This window comes from Bos taurus, chromosome 22 (assembly GCF_002263795.3).
Source record: "Bos taurus isolate L1 Dominette 01449 registration number 42190680 breed Hereford chromosome 22, ARS-UCD2.0, whole genome shotgun sequence".
Classification (NCBI taxonomy): Eukaryota; Metazoa; Chordata; class Mammalia; order Artiodactyla; family Bovidae; genus Bos; species Bos taurus.
The window spans coordinates 49,789,179-49,808,373 of NC_037349.1; the positions used below are offsets into that span (position 1 = coordinate 49,789,179).

Below are 19,195 nucleotides of genomic sequence, written 5' to 3' on the forward strand. Positions count from 1 at the left end.
AGGGCTCGGGCGGATTCCGTCGACCAGCTCCAGGGTTCCTAGAGCCGCTGGGCTGCACCTCGGACGCCCCTGCGGGCCAGTGGCGGCGGGGTGGGTGTGAACGCCTTACACACTATTTCCGCAGGCCCACGGTGGGAAAGGGTGGCGTTGTGTTAGGGTTGCTCCCCAGTCTTCCTGAAGGTGACAGCAGGAATACGGCTCTAGCCTGCGGTGACTGGTACCGAGTCCGGAGATGTGTAGGCCGCCCGAACGGAGGCGTGTCATCAGTTGACCAGGAGTTCAAGGGATCTGGCGCTCTGTGCAGGGGCGTGGCCTAACATAGACCATGTGTGTGTAGAGCGGCACGTGGGCGTAGCCCAGTGTTGGGGGCGGGCACTAATTTGAGGAGTGGCACCCAGTGTTCAGGACCTGTACAGGACCAGTGTCCAGGACCAGGTGGCGACTGGACCCCAGGGCCGCTCTTGACCCTCTAACCCCTGTTTTAGGGTTTGGAGCAGGCAGCTCTAAATTGGAAGTATTAGTAGACCAGGGTTTGAATGCTGACTCGTCGGGGGGCTTTGTCCAGGTCCTCTCTGTGTGCCTCAGTCGCTCCTATAAAATTCATGGCAGGGTCTCTCAAGTGTGGGCTGCCAATGCCACTCCCCCCTGCCCTCGAGTCTATTGTCAACTAGATCACTGTTGACTACTGTTAAACATGCAGTTTCCGAGGCTCCGTCCCATACCCAGGGATCTGTATTTGTAACAAGCTATTAACAAGCGATCCCCAAAAGTTCCTCTGAAAAACCTGAGAATTAGAAGGTATCTGGAAGCTCCTCACTCTAGAGGTAATCGCGCTCTGGATGGAGGGGTATATATAGGTTTTCCTGGGTCCAGGTGCCCAATAATGCCTCTCCAATAATAATACCGTTCCATCTCCCTATTTCTCTGAAAGATGCCTCATTTCTAGCCAGAGGTGAGTACCATTTACCAACAGCCCTCACACCAGAGCCCATCTGAGCAGGAAGCTGAGAGCCAGGGAGGAGAAGCATCTTGCTCTAGTTCACCAAGCTAATGGAGCGTCCAGCCAGAGTTCAACGCTGGCTCAAGGACTCCTAGTTTAGTGCTCTCCCCAAACCTGTGCCCACCTGCATTTGGGGAGCGCGAGTCTGTCCGGGTGGAGATGAAGCCCGGGCTAGCCGGTGGCCAGAGTCCTGCCCTAAGAAAGGCCTGACCGCCCACAGTCCCCCGCGCGATTCTACGTAGGCCAGGGAGAATGAGCAGTGGTCTGCAAGAACTGCGACCCGGCTCCCGCTCTCGCTGGGGGCAGAGCCAGATCTGAGCGGCAGGCCAGCGGACCAATGCAGAGCCGGCTCTGGGCCTGACAGCCAATCCGGGGCCGGGGGCGCGGGGCTGGCAGGGAGGAGAATAGCTGGAGCATCGCGGAGACGCCAGGCTGCTGGCCTCAGCCCCACCCCCGCGGTGGGTCCCGGCCCGGCCTGTCCCTGTCCAGGCTGGCAGAGCGAGCGCTCGGCTGTGGGCGGTGCGACGTCACAGGCACAGCCCAGGAGGTCCACCCAGGGAGGGCGGACCTCGGGTCGGACCCGCCGCCCCCTACCCTAGGACCTGGGGGGTCTCCCCCCCAACCTTGCCCCCGCCTCCTGCCGGTCGCCACCACCCCTAACCTCTCCGGCTGAGCTCGGCGCCCCAGAGAGGATTAAGTAAGTGCTGAGGTCGCCGCTTCTGTGCAAGAATGGAGGAATCAGAGGGGCGAAGGTGGGGATGGGGATTGGAGTAGCGAGGAATGATGAACCTGGTGGAGAACGGTATGTGGGTTCTCGGAGGTCGTAGCGCCCAACCCTTTTCCTCCCCGATTCCTTCTCTTGCCCTTTGGAACATGAGGCAGTCCTGAACAGTGATGAGCAGGGCCCTTTCTCTCCTTTGGAAGGAAGAATAAACAGAGCCCCAGAGCAAGTGTTAAGGGTCTGGCCCAAGGTCACGTCTCGGGGTCAGTGGCAGAACCAAGAAAGAACCTGGGACTCCTGACAAGCCCAGCCTACCTAGAGGCAGAGGACAGAGACCGGCTATGAGCCTCTCCCATCCCATGTTTCTGTGCCAGCCTTGCCCCTTCCTAAGGGGCCATCCTGCATGTGTGCCCACCTCACACACACCCATGCACCCACACGGGAGGCATCCCACATATACCCATGAGCTAGCGCACAGCGTGTGTATGCAGCCATGATCTGTGCATTCCTCCTCTCCCTAGGCCTGCCCTTCTGCAGTTTGGCTGGGACTTCTTTCCACTCGGTCTTATCCAGGGCCTTTTGGCCTGGGAAGGCCAAAGTCACAGCCTGGACTGGGCATATTGCCCACCCTCTGCTCCCAAGGGAAGAGGGACGGGTAGGAGAAGTCATTTCAGAGTGGGAACTCCATTCTTACCTCTGAAGATTCACTCTCCTTGACTGTCTCCTGGTCCCTGGCAGCCTCTGGCTCCCTTGTAGGGGTCCAGGGACCCAAGAGCTTACAGAGAAAGCCCATCAGAGGCCCTGAATGTAGCCTCTCTCTCCTTCTTGTCTTCTGGCCTTGCCATACCTGTCCCTGCCCTCCAAGCACAGGCTGGACAACACACGGCAGAGTGGGTGCAGGGGCTTCTGTGGCCCCGAGTGGCCAGAGGGAGAAGAGCTTACACTTGCTGGGTGCTTACTGTGGATAAGGGTTGTACTGAGCTAAGTCATTTCTAGGCACTACTTCATTCTGATGTCAGTGACCCTCTCACCCTTTCTGTGAGGGAGGTGCCCTTAATGCCTGCAGCTTAGACTCAGGGAAACTGAGGCAGGAAGAGGTGGTTGACTTTCCTAGGGTCACTCAGTTAAGTGGCTTGAACCAGAATTCACAGACAGGCCTGTCTGATCATTGTGCAAGGAAAAAGCTGCAGTTTTTTTTTTTTTTTTTTCCTCCAAGCAAGAGGTGAGGGATGGTGGGGGGGGTGGGGCAGGACGAACGAAAATGAAGAGCATGGGGAGTAGGCGCTGGGGTGGGGAGTGGACTTTTTCTTTTAAGCCTCCCCACTACCTTTCACATCTTCCAAGTATGATCGCTGTGATCATCTTACCCACAAAGAGGGGGCAGGGCTTCATTTTCACGTCCCTAAATGCACATGGGATCTATAGTATATGAAGCACATATCCCAATGGTCCCTGAACTTTCCCTTGCCCTCAAACTTTGATTTCCCCTGTGCCTTCAGAACTTAGGGGGACTTCATCTCACCACAGAGTCCCGTCCTCAGTCTCATGTTTTGTTTTTTTTTTCTTTCCAGCACCCACGGAGCTCCCTTTCAAGGACGTGGCCCCCTGTATGGGTAGTGGGGGCCGCAGGTTGGGACACCCCTGGTGTCAAAAGTGAGCGGGCAGGTTGGCTGACCACAAGCAGTCTCTCAGCATCGGCATGGACTCCAGGATCCCATCTGCTAGGGGCTGGATCAGCAGCCGCCCTCCCACCTCTGAGTCTGACCTAGAGCCTGCCACAGATGGGCCAGCTTCCGAGACCACCACCCTCAGCCCAGAAGCCACCAGCTTTAATGACACCAGAATCCCTGATGTGGCTGGTGGCACCACTGGTGTGGGCACAATGCTTCTGTCTTTCGGGATCATCACCGTCATCGGCCTGACTGTGGCCATGGTGAGAGCTGGGGCAGGCTGGGGCTGGCCCACATGGCTGTCACTTGGCAGAAGGGTGATCAGCAGTTAGAATTTAGAGAATCTAGTCAGAGCACAATGGTCTGTTACTGATAGTACAATCCTTCCCTTTCCCAAGGATTTGTTTATATGGGGGCCCAGAGACCAGAGAGGCTGCCTCTAATCGGAAGAAAAAGAAAAGGTTCTGAGGAACACATGGCATTTTGAGCTGGGTTGTGAAGGAGTTGTCGCGGAAGGTGTTTCAGATGGCGGGTCTTGATGGGCAGAAGTGTGGAAGCAGACAGCTGGCTCTGTGAGCAGCGAGCAGGACAGCGAAGCAAGTGAGCATGGGGGCCTTACAGGAGTAGAGGCCAGAAAATAATTGGGAAAGATCATGGGCTGCAGAGTCTGGATAGGATGCTCTGGGCACAGCAGCCTGCTGGCAGTGTTCATTTATTCACTTGGCAATTAATTCATGAGCACCTGCCCTGGATCAAGCCTTCAGGACCTCAGGGATGAGGGAGAAAAGGTTCTGCAGTTCTTACAGGGAGTGAGCGAGAGATACAACCAAAGGTGCTAAGGGTAGCCTATACGGACTGGCTTGGGGAATTGGGTGGGCATTGGGGGCCTTCCTAGACTTGGTGGTCAGGGACAGCTGAGGAGGCAACATTAGGGCTGAGACCTCTCAATGGAGACCTGGCCCCAGTGTCACAGGAGGGGCAGAGTTGGACAGGAATCAGGGTAGAGGTAAGCTGGGCTGAGGCTCCAGGTGTCCCCCTGAGAGTGGATACAATGCTTCCAGATCTGAGATCTGCTGCTGAAAATATGGTCTCTCCCTTGGGAATTCCCTGTGGTCCAGTGGTTAGGACTTGGTGCTTTCACTGCCATGGTCCCGGGTTCAGTCCCTGGTTGGGAACTAAGATCCCGCAGCCAAAAAAAACAGGCATGGACTCCCTCTTTAAGACAATGCATGGACACTCAGAATGTCACCAAGGGAGACTGCGTAAGCTGAGACCTGGAAGGGTAAGGGTGCACCGTAGGTCCCCCAGCAGGCCCGGCAGTGGTGGCATTCGGCCTGCTGCCCCTCACAGGCTCTGACAGCCGGCCTGAGACCTAGGAGCATGTTGCTCTGACAAATAGGGCTGTGGATGGTCCATCATGGCTGGAGCTGCTGGTAAACCATGGTCACCATATGGGCCCCACAGGCTCCGGATCGCTGCCAGGGAGCAACTGCTGTCCAGCAGGCAGGGCCAGGACACAGCACACAGAGCAAGGCCAGGGCCTGCACAGCCTTCTGGGGCAGGGGCAAGGCAGAAGGCCAATGTTTGGCACCCACGTGGTGGTTAAACAGGCAGAGCCACCAGAACCTCAGGGATAAAGCAGGGACTAGACCCAAAGATTTCATCCTGGGAACTTGGGAAGACTTCCTTACTCTTCATTCTGGAGGCACATTCAGAGGGCCAGGGTGTATGGCTTTATGTCCCAAAGCAGAGAGATAGGGAGCTTATGGGGCAAAGGCAGTGGAGGGCAGGAAACAGCTCCTGAGCCAGGGACAGGTCCAGAGAGGTAGGTTCCTTGAGTACTAGGGAATCTGCCCTCATGCCAGCCATGAGCCAGGCCATGCTATGTGGAAGGAGGAGCAAACCAGTGCCAGGCAGTGTGCTTCACATCAGAGGAGCAGTGCTGGAGGGCTTCCTGGAAGAGGTGGGGCTGCAGCTCGACAGTGAAGGGTGGGAAAGATTTAGAAAGGAAGGTGTGTTGGGGGAAGGTGTTATTATTTGGGGCAGAAGGAGAAGCAAGGATGAAGGGTGGAGATTGGTTCTAGCATCTCTTGAAGATCCTTCTGTATCCCAGGCCATGGGGCAGGGCAGGGAGTGCAGACCACTGGGGCTGGAGCTGCTGGTTCAGGGCAGGCAGGGGCTGGGCCAGAGACCTGGAGCTCCTGTCACCTCCCACTCACAGGAGAGCAAGGGGCCTGCTCACATCCTGGGGGTGGAAGGGGGAGCAAGGGGCACCTGTTTCTTCCCACCTTTGGGGTCCCCCAGGAATGAGCAGCAGGAGGAGCTCTGGGCCAGGCTGGAAACAAACCAGATTCAAGCTGTGAATGAGCCACCAAGAGTGTAGGAGCCACGGCGGATTTAGGACAGACTCTTGGAACAGAGCTTTCCCCCAGGCAGAAGTGGTCATGTTCCTGGGAGTCAAAAATCACCAGTTTAGGGATTAGCAAGATGGTGGCAGACGTCCTTGGGGTCCCTGCCCAGGTGGTCACCTGTGTCTCACCCCCGTCCTCCCCTTCCTCCCCACTTCTTTCCTCCCCTCCTCCCGCCTCCTCCCCCTCCTCCCCCACCCCCACTGCCCTGTACCAGGCTTTCCTGCTCCAGCCCGGAGCTCTTGGGTCCCGGATGTTTTCTCAGGCTGCCCAGGCCTTTATCTCCAAGTCTGTACAATGGTGGGTGAGGACCCAGGGGTCTTCCTAGGTTCCTCCAGCATCAGGGTTTGGTCTGGGCTGATGTCCAGGGCCTCAGGTCCTCCTCCTCAACCCCTTTCCACTGAGGACCATCAACCTCCCCAGAAACCCCGGAACCCAGACCAGAGCCTTGCCCAGAGCCACTGTCCTGCCGAGTCTGGCCTCTGTCTGTCACCTGCACTTTTCACCTATACGTGGGGAAAAGTATTGTGCCTGGGGACAGTTGAGAGGAGGGGGTGTGCTGAAGTCCCCTCCCCACCCCCCCCCACATACACTTCAGCCCTGAGGAGGCTGAGGCAGGCATTGAGTGGCTGGAGCCTCTGTCAGTATTGGCAGGATGGGCCCATGAGTCCCCAGGCCAGGCTTGACTGTGGTTTTCCCAGGCAGGGCTGCTCCCCGCCTGTGATGCTCTTCAGCATCTCGTAAATTTCAAATGGGGTAGGAGGTAGGTGTCCATGGGATGGGGTCACTGAGGACAGGGGTCCTAGAGGTCTCCCATTCATCAGCCTCCGTGTGTCCCCTGTCCTAAGGACTGCTGGGTTAATTAGGGCCTCCTTCCCTGGCCATCTGATGCTGCCTCCCTCTCTTGCAGGTTTTGTACATCAGGAAGAAGAAGAGGTAACTCCCTGGCTGCCCCCAAGACTGAAGCCCGTGGGCTGTGCTGGGCTGGACTCTAGGGACACGGGTGGGGAAGGAGAGTCCTCCCACCATGAAGGTCCCTCTGCCTAGTCAGGGAGTCAGGGTCCCTCCTGCCCACTCAGGATTGGGGGTGACCACTTTCCCTTGGAGAGAGCTGAACCACCCTTGCCCTGCTTCCATTGACTCCACTTTCCCCACCCCAGGCCCCCCAGAGACTGTGGACCACACAAGCCCCTGGCTAAGCCAGTCCCCATGGCCCCCACAGATGACAGCTCTGTGACCCTTGACCCCATCTGTCCCCAGGAGTGGGTAACTCTCCCTCCCAGGCCACCCATCCGAGGAGCAGAAATGTGCACAGAAATGTCTCTCATTGAATCCTGGGGAAAATTTTAGGACCATAAATAGGACTGTGTCTGTGGATGCGCAGGCAGGGCCTGGAGGGCTGGTGGGAGGGGAAGGGCCTGCCCAGCCCCCAGCATTTTCTGCCCCCACCCCCAGGCTGGAGAAGCTACGCCACCAGCTCATGCCTATGTACAACTTCGACCCCACGGAGGAGCAAGACGAACTGGAGCAGGAGCTGCTGGAGCACGGGCGGGACGCTGCCTCTGTGCAGGCCGCCGCTGCTGGGCAGGCCATGCAGGGCAAGGTGGGCGCTGGCAGGCTCCTCCACCCAGCCCGCAGGCCACTCGTGGCTCTCCCGCCCCACCCTCCCTCCTTTCCCGGGCAGCTTTCTAACACCTGCCATGTGGTCAGGTGGCAGCTATATGGGCTTTGTCAGGTTGGATTAGAAACGGGTGGAATTGCTCCTTGGCCCCCCACAGATCACTGCACAGCCAGGCTGGGGCAGCCTTGGGGTCCAGCCGGCTCTGCCCCTGATCACCTGGTCACCTGGGAAGGTCCATTGGCCTCTCTGAGCCTCAGTTTTCTCATCTGCAGTGAAAAAAATACCGATTCTTGCTTTGGGTGCACCCCTGAAACTAGGGGGAAGGCAGGAGGGAATGTTGGGAGGCTGAGACCCTGGGTTCCTCTGCTTCCTGAGATCGCATGCTGAGTGAGTTGTCACTGGGGTCAGATTCTGGCACCTCTGAGTAGACCGGTGGGTTCCCAGTAACTGGCAGACCCCAGGCAGATGCAGACCCTGGGCAGACACCTCCCGTGTCCACAGGGTTGGGTACCTGTGTGGTTATCCTGCCAGAGGCACTGGGCTGCCCGGCCACTTGCCAGCAGTCCCTGAGATGTCCGGGGGCCAGAGCCCCATGGAGAGACCTGGCCTCTCCGGACCGTGATGCCCGTTTGCATCCCTCCTGGCCTTGATCCCACAGATTGCTAAGGAATCTAGCCCCACAGAGGCAGCTTTGGGAGACTGGATTCAGGAAAAGTGGAGGCTGGGAGTCAAAGACCCTGTGGTTTAGCTACCAGTTCTGTGTACCTGGATCAGGACTCACACCTCCTTGGGATATTCAGAATATTGGGCTGAGAATCTCTGTCCACCCAACTCTTGGGACAACTGGCCATTTGACAGTCGTTTCCTGTGCACCCCTTGTGCCAGCCCCTGTGCTGCAGCTTTGGGGCTTGGGGTGCAGAGGTGAGCCCCCTCTGCTGGGAGAAGGTGGTACATGTGTAATTAATCCTGGGACCCCAGGGAAAGCACTGCCTCTGGCTGAGAAGGCAAGACTGGGGATGGCTGTCAGGAGGAGTCATGGGAGGAATCACTTGAGTCAGGTCATATTTCTTGGCTGAGCGTATGGGAGGGCAGGCAGAAGACATAGTGGGTGCCAAGTGCAAGTAAGCAGCAGAGGGTGGAGGTGACTGGGTAAGAGAGGGCCTGGCCTCAGTCAAGGTCCCTGATGCCCTGACTGTTTCTGTGCAGACCACGCTCCCCTCTCAGGGCCCAGTGCAGAGGCCCAGTCGGCTGGTGTTCACCGATGTGGCCAATGCCATCCACGCATGAGTAGCCCAGGGATGAGCCTGGACGTCTGATGAAGACATCTGCTGCAGTGCCCACAAAGCCGCCCACTCCAAGATCACTAAGACCGACTCTCAGGACCTGACCTGCTGAGGCCCCAGCTGTTCTGAGGACCCAGCTGCTGACTCTCCAGGCTCTAAAAGGGGCCTCCCCACTGCCCCCCATGCCAAGAGGAGGTCTGTCCATATGACGGGGATCCATGAGGTCTTCCAGCCACCCCTCCCCGTTGGCCGGCTATGGGCTGGGTCTACGCTCGGAGGAGAGCTGAGGGGGAGGGGAGGCGGGGGAGCAGGTGTGGAGGGATGCGGGGCCAGACCCGCAGCGAGGCCCCCTGCATGCACATCACCGTGCCCACCTGCAGACACACGCCTGAGCCAGCACAGAGGGCAGGATGGAGACCCCCACACTGGCTCCACCCTCCCCCCGACCCCCACCCCAAGGTGTGTAGAGGAACATCAAGCGGGCCACCCCTTCTCTGACATCAGCGATCAGGGACTGGCGGGAGGGGGGAAGCCGAGCCAAGGGTCCACTGCCCACTGCGTCTCTTCACTGGGCTCTACAAGCCAGTAAGCAGCTTCGGGAACAGTCCCCCTGTCTTAGTGTTTATTGGGGATCCAGGGTTGGGGGAGAGGCTACCGGTCTGGGGCAGCGGTCAAAGGGTTGCAAGATCAGACTGCCTGAAACAGGGCGGGGATGGCCCCTTGCGGATCAGAAGAGACCTAGTCTGGGTTCTGATCACCTTTGGTCTGCCCACGCTGTGCCCCGCAGAAATTCTGCCATTCTGGGGCATCTGGGTCAAGCCAGACCCCAAGAGCCTGGCGCGTCTCCGCAGGGCACGCATGCGCACAGGAGCATGCCAGCGCCCCGGTCTTGCCCAGCCTCGCCGCCGCTGTCCTCTGCTGGTTGGAGCGGACGCAAAGGCGGCAGGTACTAACCCTCTGTTGGACAAATACCACCCTCAGGATGTGAGGGCCTAGGAGGCCTTCGTGGGGAAGGTTCTGGATTTATTTCCTCCTCTAGATGCTATAAATACGTTAGCATTGGAGCCAACTGAAAGGCTGCGGGTAATTTGGGATGCGCAGAAACTGTAATTTAACTCACAGCATCTCCATGTGAGAGCATTAAAGATGTAATTAAGACATTTGCACAAAGAGAGTGTGAGCCCGTGACACTGAGGATATGAAGCCCCAGCAGGGGTGGAATGGGTGAGGGGCCGAGGAGGGAGGGTATCTCTTGGGTCCCAGCCATAAGGAGGCAGCTCGGCTGTCTTTCCTTGATCTGTCCAATGACATGCCTCTGGTGCTGAGTTCAAGGCTGTTCCGGGGCCTTGAACCTCAGCTGTGGGATGGTGTCACCATGCCTGCTATCCCCTTGATTGGAGAGCCAAGTGGACAGGAACTATGGGACCAGAGGAGGGAGGGGGCTTGAGACCCATAGAACCTGTGTCTGAAACACAAAAGAGAAAAAAAAAATGTTTTTTTCCAGAGCACAAGCTTGCAGGGGTGGGTGGGTGGGAACCCACCTGCAGGGCTCAGAAGGGTTTGGAGGGTTTGGTTACTGGGGTGACCAAATGCCCTGGTTTTCTCAGGACTGCACAGCTGTAGCATCGAACAATCTCAAACCAGGACTTTAAGTGATGTCCAGACCCTCCGCTAAAGAACAGAGCCTGCAGGCTGGCATAAGTGGAAATGAGGGGTGAACCCCAGTCCCAGGGTGGAGGGCTGGGCTGGAGGCAGGGACTCCTGGACAAGGCCCTGTGTTAGAGCGGGGCCCCCAAGCACCCCATGAGCCTCCCACACTGGGGTCAGACAGCCGGGCCTGTTGGTGACAACCCTGGTCATGTGGAGGGCTCTCCTTCCCTCAGCAGACTGGCAGAGGATTCCCAAGGGTGAGGGGAGGGGTGGTGGGCTATGCACCCCCATCTAGTTGGATAGCCCCTCAGCCTGAGAAGGTGGGAGCCGCAGAAGACCAAGGTGTGAGGGACCCTAAAATGGTGCCTGTGGGGTAAAGTGGACCCTGGGGCCCAGGGCCCAGGATGGGGGCTCCGAGGAACCCACCACCATTTTCTCCCTCTGCCTGCCCCAGGCCCCGGCCCTGGCAGGTGGGTCTGGTGAGGTGATGGACACAGGGCCGCTTTCTGGGGTGACAGGAGCCACTTCCTTCTCTTTCGTCCCCTCACAGTCACCCCCTCTTCCCTTCCACCCACCTTCTGATTTCTAGCTCTTTCTCAGTCCTGGAGGAAAACCGAATTCCCCCCAGAGTTCCCAGGCCTTCCACAGAGCATGGGATCAATAAACATTGGGATAAAAGGCTCCTGGTGATATGTCCTTGTGCCCATGGCCTAACGGGTTGACCAGAACTCTCCTCACCACCCTCACCAGACAGACGGTGTGACATGGTGTCACACATCTGCCATTCTTGCTCCTGTGGTGACTGTTACAAAGGGGCCCTTGGGAGCTGCTCCCTGGCCCCCCACCCTTGCATACACATAGTATCTGAAGCTTCCCCTCGGGCAGTGACCGGGGCTGCAGGCAGAAGCCACAGCAGCTTGCAGTGGATGGTACCAGGGTGGACGTGGACTGATGCCTTCAGAGGAGGCCATCTTGTTTAATCAGGTGAAGTGTCCACTTTGAGTCAAAGTGAATACAGTAATCCTGTTGCCTGGCTGCTGGCAGATGCCAGGGATGCCTTCAGAATATAGAGGAAAGTTGTGGGGGTGAGCCCAGAAACTCCTGTAGAGCAGTCTGACCCTGCAATGGATTCCTTCCAGAAACATCACTGAGCTCCACCCTTTGGGGGTGGGGGGAGGGCAACACCAGCGCAGTCTCGGCAGTGCCGTCTGAGATGGGAGGGAACAGATGTCACATAGGAAGAAAGGATGAGTGTGTGTGTGTGTGTGTGTGTGTGATGCGTATCCACACACACACTCTATGTCTGTATCTTTACATCTACATCTACATGAAAAAGAAGGCAGGAGGAGGGTCCGGTGTGCCTGCGGGTGTTCAGAGGCTGGCAGCACATACTGCCACCCTGTCCTGTCCAGCTGTACCCCGCAGCAGCCTCGGGGTGAAGGGCCTTGGCTGAGTATCTGCGGGAACCCCAGGAGCCACTGTCCTGGCCTCTGAGGGCTCAGGACAGGGGGCAACTCTAGCCACGGGCACCTGTGGTCATACAGAGGACTCTCCTGAAAGGCCAGAGATGCTGAGAGGTGAGTGAGACGTGTGCGCGTCACAAGTGCAGGGAGAGGAGGGGGGAGGGGAGCTCGAAGACCCCCTGGTGGGGGATGGTGCTGGAGGCCATCCCGCTTGGGCCTGGGTCCCCTTGACAGTGGGCCCCGCCACCCACCCGTCCCCTGGGCGCTTTGATTCCACGAGTGGGAGATCAGGTGCCTGTGCCCATTGCAGGGGGAGACCCCTCCCCAATGCCTCCAGGAGCTAGAGGGTGGGCTGCAAGCATGCGGGCTGGGGGACAAGGAGTGAGGGGGTCTCCTGTCTCCCAGGCCCCAAGGGGGTGGGGGATGGAACACAGTGGGTCGGTGGGGCTGAGAGCTATCTGGGAAGGGGGGTTCCTTTCCCAGCCCCTGGACCAGGGAATGCGACCCATGTCAGAGACCCCAGTACAAAATAAAAAGCTTCAAAAAAATCTATAGAAAACAGCAAATAAAATAAAATAAAGTGTGGTTTATTGAACTCCTACCACGTGCCAGGTATGTGGACAAGCTCACAGAGGGAGGGCCAAATCAGGGTTCTCCACTGCCATTCATAGGACCGCGGCCAGAAAGGGCCTTGGCAATGGGGCTTGCGCCACCTCAAGGGCCAGAATCTGGTCCCAGCAACTGTCACCTTTGATTGGTTTGATCCCAGCACAATCGCAGTTTATTCCCAGTGCCATTATAGGGGGTATACCGTCACTCATCTTACAAGGGAAGAGACCCAGCCCCCAGAGACGGGGGCCATCAGGCTGAGAGCCAGGGGACTGGCTCTCCCTCTACACTGCTTGAAAAAGGAGTTGCAGGCAAGACCGAGAAGCAGGAGGGTGCTGAAGCCTGAAGGGGCACCCAGTGGGCATTGCCCGCCCACTTGGCCACACGAGCCGCCTTCCAGACTCAAATGCTGTTCTGTGCTGCCATCTGCTGGCACCTCTTAAGCACTGCAGGTGGCTTTCCTACTCGGGCTCGCTCCATCCTCGGACCCCTCCCCTGCCTCTCCCTCCTGAGGCCTGGAGAGCAACCTTCACGCCGCGGGTCCTGACCTGCGGGCTCATCTGGCAGGAGTAGGAGTAGGGAGAGATGAGTGGGAACCTAGGGTTCAAAATGTCAGAAGCCATTCACTCGGGCGCTGATACTACACTTGCACCAACTAATGTGAGTGCCCCACCTCAAATCTGTGCCCTCAGTGCTTCAGCCTACTATGCAGACCCCTCTTGGTCAGGCCCCAGGGGACAGACACTGAACCCCTTCCCCACCCCCGCTCCCAAGCCCACAGGCTGGAGGCCAGGGGAGTGTGGGCCCCTCCTTGGCGGAGCTCGAAGAGATGCTCTTTACCCTGAAGGAGGCTAAGAACGGCAGATTATGAGGGACTTAAGGGATTTAGCAGCAACTCGATAACAGTTCAGTAAGGTGACAGACACTCTGAAGCCTCGGATGAAGTGGGGAGGGGGGCAGGATTCCTGCCTTAAATCCCTGTGGGTGGCAGGGCCTGTGTGTGAACCTCCTGCAGACTTGCGGACAATACCAGAGCCCATTTAACCCCTCAGCAGCCCCAGAGCATGGAGACCAGGTGTGCCCTCATATCACACATGGGGAAACTGAAGCATACAGCAGCAGGGGAAGTCGGCAGCAGCAGGGCCAGGTAGGTTACCCCCAGAGCTCACACCCAAGACCTCTTCCCCTTAAAAAAATAAAAATGTTCTCTGTAGACAGAGCTGCCCCTTCCTCTCAGCACTCATTTGTTCTCTTCAAGCGTCCCCAGCTCCTGCACCCCAGGCCCTCTGCTGGACACTGGGGCTGAGGGGGACCCACAGCGAGCTGGCCTCCTAAGAGTCCCACCCAGGGTGACAGCCAGGACAGTGAGGCTGACAGCAACTACTCAACCCTCTCTGGGAAGTGACAAGAGAAGCAGGTGAGGTGATGGGAATTCAGAGGAGGAGACATCACTTCTGACTAGGGACAAGGTGAGGCTTTCTTAAAGTTTTTATTGGAGTGCAGTTGCTTTACAATGTTGCATTTCTGCTGTGCAGCAAAGTAAATAACTATACATATGTATATATATATATACGGGCTTCCCACCTGGCGCTAGTGATAAAGATCCCGCCTGCCAATGCAGGAGACGTAAGAGACACCTGGGTTTGATGCCTGGGTCGGGAAGATTTCCTGGAGGAGGGCAGGGCAACCCACTCCATATTCTTGCTTGGAGAATCCCCCGGACAGAGGAGCCTGGTGGGCTACAGTCCATAGGGTTGCAAAGAATCAGACACGACTGAAGTGACTTAGCACAGCATAGCACATACATATATCTCCTCTTGTTTGGATTTCCTTCCCATTTAGGTCACCACAGAGCACTGAGCAGGGTTCCCTGAGCTATCCAGTAGGTTTTCATTAATTATCTATTTTATACATAGTATCAATAGTGTGTTGCTGCTGCTGCTGTTAAGCCGCTTCAGTCGTGTCCGACTCTGTGCAACCCCAAAGACAGCAGCCCACCAGGCTCCCCCATCCCTGGGATTCTCCAGGCAAGAACACTGGAGTGGGTTGCCATTTCCTTCTCCAATGCAGGGGAGTGAAAAGTAAAAGTGAGGTCGCTCAGTCGTGTCCGACTCTTAGCGACCCCATGGACTGCAGCCTACCAGGCTCCTCCGTCCATGGGATTTTCCAGGCAAGAGTACTGGAGTGGGGTGCCATTGCCTTCTCCAAATAGTGTGTTAGTCTATCCCAATCTCCAAAAATTCATCCTCTTCCTCCTTTCCCCTTGGTGTCCATCCATTTGTTCTCTATGCCTGTGTCTCTCTTCTTTGCAAAAAAAAAAATATTTTATATATATATATATATATATATATATATATATATATGGAATGCTTCACAAATTTTGGTGTCATCTTCACACAGGGGCCAAACTAATCTCTGTACTGAGAAGATGTATTCCAGCAAGTATATCAATTTTAGTATATGCGTTGCCAAAGTGAGCAGCAAGGCAAGGCTGTCATTGTGCTGGGTTTGGACACCAGGTGACAATGGTGGCGACCTGCCCAAACCTCAGTGGCTGAGGGTCTCCTGTGGCGAGGGAAGGCGAGATGACTGTTTGGAGCCCTTCCCAATGTGAACAGCAGGTGGCGCTGCAGGCCCAGATTAGGGGCCTGGTTTGTGGGGCCAGTTGGGAAGAGCTCTCCTTGATGCTCCCCTTGAAGGCCCTCTTTGCAGGAGTCTGAGAGTGGGGAAAATCCCATGGACGGAGGAGCCTGGTGGGCTGCAGTCCATGGGGTCGCTAAGAGTCGGACACGACTGAGCGACTTCACTTTCACTTTTCACTCTCCTGCATTGGAGAAGGAAATGGCAACCCACTCCAGTGTTCTTGCCTGGAGAATCCCAGAGACGGGGGAGCCTGGTGGGCTGCCGTCTATGGGGTCACACAGAGTCGGACAGGACTGAAGCGACTTAGCAGCAGCAGGGAGTCTGGGTGGCTGGTGCACCGAAGCTGCTTCCTCCCTGCCAGGAGCAGGCCTGGACTGGGTCTGGGTCAGGGAGAATGTCTACTCCCAGATGTGTCCAGAGCCTCCTGAATGGAGCCTGGTACCTCCTAGGTGCTCAGGGCTATTCACTGAATGCAGGATTGATAAGTGGTTTCTTGACTTAAGAGAATTAAATGAGTTAATACAGAAAAAGCACATGCGGAGTCTTCAAGAAATGCATGCAGTTATTTGTACTCTTACTGTGGATGGTCCCTACTGCTTTTGGAAGCTGTGGGCCTTGCCCTGGTGTCTAGACAGCTTCTCCCAGCAGGGGATAAAGACTGAATCCCAAGGGCTCGCCATTCAAGGGAGCAGTCGTTGTGGGCACTTGGAGACAGGAGGGGTCTGTGCCAAGCACTGAAGGTGGCGCAGAGACTGGGGCCCGCAACTTCACCGGGCAGCTTCCAGGCGTATGCATGCATTCTCAGTCGTGTCTGACTCTCTGCGATCCCATGGACTGTGACCCGCCAGGCTCCTCTGTCCTTGGAATTTTCCAGCCAGGAATACTGGAGTGGGTTGCCATTTCTGCAGCTTCCATAGGGAGGGAAGAACATCCCCTTCTCCTGTCCCCAATAGGGCTGGCCTGCCGGCAGGACCAACTGCTGGAGGTCAAGCAGGGTGAGGCGAGGGGCCAGGCCCTGTGGTGGGCCTCGCCCAAGCTCACAGTATTTGCAGGTCACTCCCTCCTGGAACTTTCTCATGGCCACTTGTGCCTACCCTGGGACCTCTCCTGCAAATTCCTGTCCCGTCTGTACCTCAGATTTTAACTCCTTTCAGTGTCCACCAGGGTCTTGCACAGAAAAGCCAAAAACGTTGCTCCCTTCCCTCTATTATGGAGGCTTCTTCCCACTGAGTTCCAAACTCACGCCCTCAGCCGTGAGAGCTTGGACTCCTAACCACTGGACGGCCAGGGAATTCCCTTCATGGAGTTCTTAGATCATTTATCTGTCCCACCTGTAGCTGAGTTTCAGGAAGGCTGCGTGACTTGTCTTAGGTCACAAAGGATTTGCACCCAGATCTGTGGGACTTGGAGGCCACTCTCTGAATGGGTCAGGTTCATCCCTGCCTCCCTCCTGTTGGTCCCACTCTGGGCTGGGCTCTCGGTGGGTTCCTGGGTACATCACGGAAAGTCCCCCTCCTTTGTTAGCTCCTGCATCCTCACAAGTGAACACATGAGGTGGGGCATTTGCTGCAGCAGCCAGGCTGTGTAGCCCAGGAGGACAGGCACTGTCGTCATCCCCAGTGAGGCCGAGAGCAGGAAACACGCAGCTCTGCAAAATGATTCCTGGTGATGGAGCGCCACAGGCAGCCTGGCTTGGAAGAGGTGTAACTCATGTAGCTGGGCTCAGACCCTCCCTCAGCTACATGTTCCTGGACCTCCCAGCCATCCCAGCCAGGCTCCCAGCCATGCCACGCCTGCCACTATCCCCAGGGCCCCTCTAACCTCCACTCACAGGCCTGCAAGGCTTCCCACAAACTCTGGAACCCACTAGTTGGGTTTCTAAGACCTTCACCCAGGTGCCTCCCATTCTCCGCAAGTCATCTGCTCAGACTGCAGCCAGGGTCCGGCCTCTGCCCTCTCGCGCCCCCTGCTTGGGCCAGGATCACACCCACCCTGCTCCTGGCTGGGCCTTGCCCCTGGTGGGCACCCCCCCCACCCCCCACCGCTCCTCCCAGCCCTCTGGCAATTACCCGAGTGATTAATTTGATAATTTATTTGGTAATTAAGCATGTTCTGGCTGCTCAGGACACTTCTCTGCCGGCCTGGCCTAGAATATAGATCTGCTCTGTTCTAGTCTTCCTGGAAGCTGGAAAGATGGAGTCCACTCTGAGTTCCATTGCCTGTCCCCCTCCCCTCGGCCCTGCCAGGCACAGGGCACTGCTCATAAAGGCGGCCAGGATGAGATGTCGTTGAGTGAGCGATGCTGAGGTTCTGTATGCCGGGCACTGGAGGAGAGCCAGGGTCACAGTGCCCAGTGACTTCTCAGCCTCTGGAAGCCTCTAGAAAGACCAAGTCCCCCCATCTGGCTGGAGCAACAGAGAAGCCTCCTGACAAGGTGCCATTTAGTAAGAGTTCTAATCAGCAGCAGGATTTGGTGGCCCAGGAGAAACTAAGTCTTGGTCTCGGGTTGGTCTGGGTCACGTCCAGCCTGGGTGGCCTTGACCTTACTGTGGGCTCCAGTGTGGCTGCCACCAACGTGTGTCCCTGAGGGTACAGCTACCAGCCGCATCTCCAAGATGGGGTCCCCAAGGAGCTGACTCTGTGGCATTGATTGAAATGCCCCCCTGCCAATTAGGATTTTTTTTTAAGAAATGTATAATGATTCCTAATTGGCGCCCTCATTAGGTGCCAATTAAATACTTAAGCATTTCTTACAAGTTTAACACATTAATAAGGCAGCTCATTACATGGTAACGAGATTTATTTCTCATATTTATTATATTGTTTCACCACTGCTGACAGCAGAGTTATTTTTAAAAACATGGCTTCTTACTGATGGCATGTGGTTCTATGCCTACTCTGTCCCAACCCACGGCCTGTTCTACCAGGGCTCTCCCTTCAGCCTTGGGTCCACAGCTCCCTGGGTCCTCCCTGGCCTCTTTTGGTCCAGCCTCCCAGAGGAGAGTCAAACAGGCCACTTTCTTCCCAAAGTCTGGGACAACTAGAGCTGGGCCCTGCAGCATACAGACTCTGAGCCTTCGGCACCTCTGTCCATTTACCCAAACTGCCTCCCAGGAGCACAGGGAGGCTGCAGGGAGGAGTCAGGGCAGGAGCAGAGCACCCCTGGGAAGACAAGACAGTCCTTCGAGGCTGTCCCCTGGGGCAGGGAGGAAGGTGGCAGGCAGAGGGAACCGTGCTGGTTTGGAGGAACAAAGAATGGACAGCTGGCAAGAGGAGACCCTCAAAAGCCGTGGTGGAAACTCGTGGTCCACGTTCTATGGTGGGGGTCTGGCTTCACGCCAGAGGGCAGGTGGAGCCACAGAGGGTTTCAAACAGGGAGGGATGTGAGCAACTCTCTGTTCAGAAACATCAAGAGGAAGATGGGGTGGGAAGGGACATGGGAATAAACGTCATGTCCCTTCCCACCTGCTAAGTTCCTGGTGGGCTCCCATTGTCCATATCAACACCAGGAGGGCAGATGGATGCCACCCATGCAGCCCAGCCTTGTGGGACAGGGCCAGGGGCATGGGGGCTGAGAGGTGTGGAGGGCACTGCAGGATTCCAGAACAGTTACCCTTCTCCTTAAAAAAAATAAAAGCATTAGGTTATATGCATAAAAGAGATAAGCCACAAGAATTTACTGTAAAACACAGGAAATAATATTCAATGTCTTATAATAACCTATAATGGAAAATAATCTGAAATATATACATAGATGCATATATATATGAATCACTTTGCTATATACCTGAAATTAACATATTGTAAATTGACTACACTTCAATAAAAAAGAATCCCAACCCTAAAAAAAACCCCAAAACATAAAAACGTGGGGTTCACATCCTGTATATACACTCCACCTTGTTCACACATCACACATCACCCTCATCCGTTTTGATAGCTATGTAGAACGTATGGCAAGGATGCTCCATATTGACTTAGCCAGGCTCCTCTGGGTAGGCTGTTTCCAATAGATTACTCTTAGAAACATCACTCAGTGACCACCCTGGGGTATAATTTCACGTGCGTGAGTTTATCTGGAGGATAAATTCCTAGAAGTGGACACTGCTAGGCCAAAGGATCTGTGT

General features: G+C 56.2%; 1 protein-coding gene across 3 annotated transcripts; it reads left to right on the plus strand.

Annotated features, from left to right (window-relative positions):
* Positions 1-10: 10 nt before the first annotated feature.
* On the plus strand, positions 11-9,873 carry C22H3orf18 (chromosome 22 C3orf18 homolog). 3 transcript variants are annotated; one of them, NM_001101260.1, is made up of 5 exons: positions 1,418-1,697; positions 3,293-3,654; positions 6,710-6,735; positions 7,255-7,402; positions 8,627-9,863. In NM_001101260.1, the coding sequence occupies exons 2-5, from the start codon at positions 3,421-3,423 to the stop codon at positions 8,705-8,707; spliced, it is 489 nt and encodes a 162-aa protein (NP_001094730.1). In that variant the 5' UTR covers positions 1,418-1,697; positions 3,293-3,420; the 3' UTR covers positions 8,708-9,863. The 3 variants fall into 3 exon arrangements, with proteins under 3 accessions (XP_059735851.1, NP_001094730.1, XP_059735852.1); XM_059879868.1 differs by lacking the exon at positions 6,710-6,735 and having other exon boundaries at positions 11-1,697; positions 8,627-9,873; XM_059879869.1 differs by lacking the exons at positions 1,418-1,697; positions 6,710-6,735 and adding an exon at positions 1,704-1,802 and having other exon boundaries at positions 8,627-9,873.
* Positions 9,874-19,195: the final 9,322 nt, after the last annotated feature.